This window comes from Terrapene carolina, unplaced genomic scaffold (genome assembly GCF_002925995.2).
Source record: "Terrapene carolina triunguis isolate 2854851 unplaced genomic scaffold, T_m_triunguis-2.0 Scaffold172, whole genome shotgun sequence".
In the NCBI taxonomy this organism is placed as follows: Eukaryota; Metazoa; Chordata; order Testudines; family Emydidae; genus Terrapene; species Terrapene triunguis.
In genome coordinates, this window is record NW_020664523.1 from 2,375,124 (window position 1) to 2,380,491 (window position 5,368).

A 5,368-nucleotide genomic window follows, 5' to 3' on the forward strand; every position below is an offset into this window, starting at 1 on the left:
TCCTTAGCCAGCGCCATCCCTCCACCTCCCACCCAGCCAGCACCTGCACCCCCTCATGTCCTCAGTCAGCGCCATCCCTCCACCTCCCACCCAGCCAGCGCTCCCTCACATCCTTAACCATCACCATCACCCCCTGACATCCTCAGTCAGCACCATCCCTCCACCTCCCACCCAGCCAGCGCTCCCTCACGTCCTCAACCATCACCATCACCCCCTGACATCCTCAGTCAGCGCCATCCCTCCACCTCCCACCCAGCCAGGCCGGCACCCCCTCACATCCTTAGCCATCACCATCGCCCCCTGTCCTCAGCCAGCACCATCCCTCCAGCTTCCAGCCAGGCAATGCCTGCACCCCCTCACGTCTTTAGCCAGCGCCATTCCTCCACTTCCCACCCAGCCAGCACCTGTGCCCCCTCATGTCCTCAGCCAGCGCCATCCCTCCACCTCCCACCCAGCCAGCGCTCCCTCATGTCCTTAGCCAGCGCCTGCACCCCCTCACGTCCTCAGTCAGACCATCCCTCCACCTCCCCCCCACCCAGCACCAGTGCCCCCTCACATCCTGAGCCAGCAATAGTAGTCACAATCGTCCTCAGCCAGCGCCATCCCTCCACCTCCCACCCAGCCAGCGCTCCCTCATGTCCTTAGCCAGCGCCTGCACCCCCTCACGTCCTCAGTCAGACCATCCCTCCACCTCCCACCCACCCAGCACCAGTGCCCCCTCACATCATGAGCCAGCAATAGTAGTCACAATCATTTAACACAGCCGTGCAGAGTCATCACATAGATCTACCAGCATAGCCAAGGTGGGCTAGTGGATTGTTTCCTGGGGTTTTGCATTTTTGTGGCTCTTTTGTGAAGCGTTTTTAGTTTGTGTTGAAATCTGCTCCTTCCCCCCCATCTCTCAGACAAATTACGTGTGGTCCTTTCTGAAAATCTGTTTTCTAATCTATGTGATATTACTGTTTTTTAACTCCAACTGTTCCTTTCGCATTGAGCTTGTCCTAGTGTGTTGATAATCGTGTTTATGATAGAAATCAATATATAATTTGAAAACATATTGGTAACAGCCCAATTTCCATTTTCTGCTTATGTTTTTTTACCCCTCCAATCCGTCCCACAATCCCAAGCAGAGCCCCTTTGGCCGTTTTTCTTGCTATACTCTTTGTTTCTCAGAGGAACTGTCCTCTGCTCTACATGAAGTGTGAGGTGTGGAACAGTTCCTCGTCTTCTTCCACGTAGACATGCACACATATGGATTTTTTTAATACTTCCTCCTGTTGCACCCTATTCAGTAGGTTCCTTCATTCTCTAAATTTCCTTCCCTGAAATCCAATAGTCATGTACTGCTTTATTCTGTGCTCCACCCTTTACCAATCTGAATCCAAGTAGCCTGTAATCATAGGTTCAAATTTCCTTATTATTCTTGTATTCCCAGCTGGTTCCTCTCTGTTGATAAGAAGTAGAGCTATGTTGGATTCCCTGTCATAAAGCTGTTTTCTGATTTACCTGGGAACATCTTTGGTACCCATGCCTGGGTGTTTGTCACGCAACAGATGATACTTGGGTAGTTGCCATCCACCTAGACCATGGGTCTGAGTACTTCAAATTTGTCCAGGAATGTTTCATTGTCTGTTTCCTCCAGTCCTGGTGGTCTATAGCAGCTGTTCACTGCAGTTTCTTCTCTAACTGACATTAGCACTTGCTTATAGCACAGATATCTGTAATAAGAATGTCCCCCAGGGATGCAATGTTGCTGTTTTCCTTTCCTTTGCATTATATCTTGTCCTCTGATTCCAGTACCTGGTAATAAATCTCCTCTCCATGCCTTGCTCCTGTACTGCAGGTCTGTACAACTCCATGGATAGCTGGATGATTGTCCCCAACATCAAACAGAACCACTACACCGTGCACGGGCTCCAGAGTGGCACCAGATACATCTTCCTTGTCAAGGCCATAAACCAAGCTGGCAGCCGGAACAGCGAACCTGCCAGGCTCAAGACAAACAGTATGTGCCAGGGCTTTTTTTTTCAGGTTGGGTGGGAAGTAGAAAAGCAGGTTTATCAATCTTGGAGTTTAAAAGGATATTGCTGAGATTTTCTTTAACTCTTTAATTGCTGGGGCTTATAACCATCCTTTGGAAACTTGACATCTTTGTTGTTTCCTTGCTTGACTTGTTTTTTCTTCCCATCATGCTCACAAAGGCCAGATTGCACATGAGCCCTGGGCATTGCATGCTAGCTGGTGTCTCTAGGGTTGCCTCAGAATGCTAAGCTGTGTCCATGTTGCTTGTTGGGTAGGGTTTGTTATTGTAGGGTTATTCATGAGCTCCTTTATGCAAACACGTCTGTCTCTACTGTTCCCTCGTCCCCAGTCCCTTCCCCTCCATTCAGCTGTTGCATACTGTCTAAATCCTAGGCTCTGGGGCAGGGACTGTTTGGGCAAATGTTCAGGTCAGTTCATATCCACTCTGAATCCACTTCTCCAAATCATATCCAGAAATCTGGCTTGGTCAAGAAGCGAAAGTAGCAGAAATCTGGTTGCACAACCTGTTCTTAATGAGCATTCCACATTTTTGGTGCTTAATAAAGTCAAACCTCTTGAAATTGACCTCTCACGTACTTCTGAGCACTGAGCTTGGTGTCTACTGGTTTGTTAAGAGAGGGTCACTCGTGTGAACTAGACAGCTCACTGGCTTATTATTGTGGGGTTATTTGGGAGGACTGTGAGGCATGTGCTAGTTTGTTATCATAGGGTTATTAGGAAAAGAAACCTGAAAAGCATCTATATGGAAAATGTCATGGGCTTTGCCAACAAACATGAGAAAAAAGTTAGTTCAGACTTTGGTTCTCCCAATCTAAATTCCCTCAGAGGGGAGGGAAAGAGTTAAAGACATTCTAAAAATGGGAGCGGGATCAGACAACAGGCTCATTGACTTCAAAGGGAACAGGATTGGATCCACTCTGGCCATGGAGTAGAACATGATATGTGGAGGATTTATACCTCATTTCCCGTTAGCTCAGTAACACATCTGGGATGATTATTTCCCTCTTAGTGATGATTTGTAATAAAAAAAAAAAGGTAAAAATATCGGAATGGGCAGTCGGTATCCAAAGTAGTTGCAAGTGGCTTGTCTCTTGGCTTTTGTCCAGCGGTGGCCATGTCTTGTTGATGATTATAAGATTCCTCTGTCTGGTCCTGACGTGCCCAGAGTTCTTTTTTGTTCCCTTTTCTTGATGTTTCAATCATGTCTGAATTCTGCACTTGAGTAGGCTTTTGAATTGATTTATTGCTTCTACCGCCTCAATCTTTTCATGAAACTGTGGCAACTTTAAATACAATTAAATTAAATAAAGTCCATACATTGGAGAGAATGGATAGAAGCTGATGAAAAACAAACTCCAATCTAATTCTCTTTTGTTTATTAAAAATGTATCCCTCCCTCCAATGCTGTTTAAAAGCACGCTCCCTGCTTTGAAATACACTCAAGATGGAAATAAGAAATTGGTGACTTGACAGGCCAAGAGCTGATATGACAAACCTACTCAGAAGAAAGGAAAATAGGTTAGTTTCAGTAGCTCCCTGGGGAGGTTGCAACTTGTTATTTTATTCAGTGTCAGTCATCAGAGATATTAGCGCGCTGCTAAGTGTGGTGCTTTACAGACAAACCTGATTTACTGAAATATATACGGGATCAAATTTTTAATTCTGATTGTTCACTGTCTCTAGCAGCTTCCTAATTTGTCAAACTGTAAAGCAGGAATTGCATAAAGTGCTATAAGAAGTGCTCAACGTTACTGATATGCATATTACAAAATGAATCTCTAACATTGGGATTGTATGATCATTTAAATAATCATTGCATCCCCAACCCAGCAGAAGGATAAGAGAACAGCTAAATTAACATTAAAACATTATTTGCATATGTTGTTACAATATCTGTATGGAGCCAACCTTATCCTCAGTGTCACCTTGAGACTTCAACTGTAACTACCTGTTTCCACATGTTCAAAACTTGAACGTCTCCCTGTTGGTTAACGTGCTCTGTGCTTGATGTCCGTCAGTCCCAATTTTTGGAAAGTTTGAGCAAACTGTGTCTACCTCATTTTGAGTAAGTTCAGGATGATGATTTAATGAAAGCGCTGCCGCTTGAGAGCCAGGTTACGTCTGCTGAGAGGCGGGAGAGCCTAAGCACCTCATTAGCACGATGAGGATTGCACATGTCTCTTCAGACAGTCTGTGCTCCTCTCTACCTTTCATTACTCTGCATCCTTGAGAGCAAGGCAACAGGCATTCGGGGGACTTTGAACTTCCCTGTGCGAGTGCCGGACTGCCCCTAGCATGGAACTTGATTTGCAGCCACGTTCGGTCTCCCCTGGAGTGCAGCAGTCACCCTTCAATCCCCCTCTAATTCCCTCTTCTTGTATGTTAATCTCTGCTCCGGTCCTTATATCCGCGGGCACAGGGAAAAGAGTGGACTGAGTTCTCTTCTAGTGGCTGCTAGTTGAGCACTGAGAGGCGAGGATCCCACCAGCCTGGTATACAGATCTAGAGAAGAAAGAGCAACATATTAACCATGGAAAATGTATTCTGATAGGCAGGGCTGGGAGCGCTGCCTGCCATGAAGGTTGCTCGACACTTCTCGTTATAAGACCCTCTTTTCAGCTGCTTTTAACTTTGCCAAACTTTGACCATTTGGGTTGAAATTTCTCATGTCATGTGTCTGGCTCAGGCTGAATTTTTTTTTCTCCTTTTATGAAATATTTCACCGAAAAAGTCCAGCATTTCCGAGAAGGAGGCTGGGGGGAAATAAGTTGTTTTGCCCATGTGAAAACATTCTGGCAGCCTTTCCCTGGAGATGTCTAGGCTTTGGAGCTGGGACTTACCATTTACTAGGAGTAGCCTTTGTGTCAGGGCTGTGCTTTTTGATGTTCCCTGTGAAAATCCACCCAAATGTGGTGTGACAGACCCAGACCAGTGGGAGTCTGGTAGAGGGCAAATATACTGGTCACTGGATGAGTAGTTTTCTGTTCCCTGAGTGACCAGAGAAGGGGCTGCACTAGAGTAATCAGGAACCTGCTAGAACCAGTTAAGGCAGGCAGGCTAATTAGGACACCTGGAGCCAATTAAGAAGAAGCTGCTAGAATCAATTAAGGCAGGCTAATCAGGGCACCTGGGTTTTAAAAGGAGCTCACTTCAGTTTGTGGTGCGAGTGTGAGGAGCTGGGAGCAAGAGGCACAAGGAGCTGAGAGTGAGAGGGTGTGCTGCTGGAGGAGTGAGGAGTACAAGCGTTATCAGACACCAGGAGGAAGGTCCTGTGGTGTGAATAAGGAAGGTGTTTGGAGGAGGCCATGGGGAAGTAGCCCAGGGA

General features: G+C 46.4%; 1 protein-coding gene across 1 annotated transcript in view; it reads left to right on the forward strand.

The window, feature by feature from the left end:
* LOC112106020 (probable E3 ubiquitin-protein ligase MID2) overlaps positions 1-5,368 on the forward strand; it is a 412,491-nt gene that overhangs the window by 345,393 nt on the left and 61,730 nt on the right. Inside the window, exon 10 of the mRNA XM_029912053.1 lies at positions 1,844-2,005. Coding sequence (XP_029767913.1) covers positions 1,844-2,005 — 162 coding nt within the window. The remainder of the gene's footprint in view (positions 1-1,843; positions 2,006-5,368) is intronic.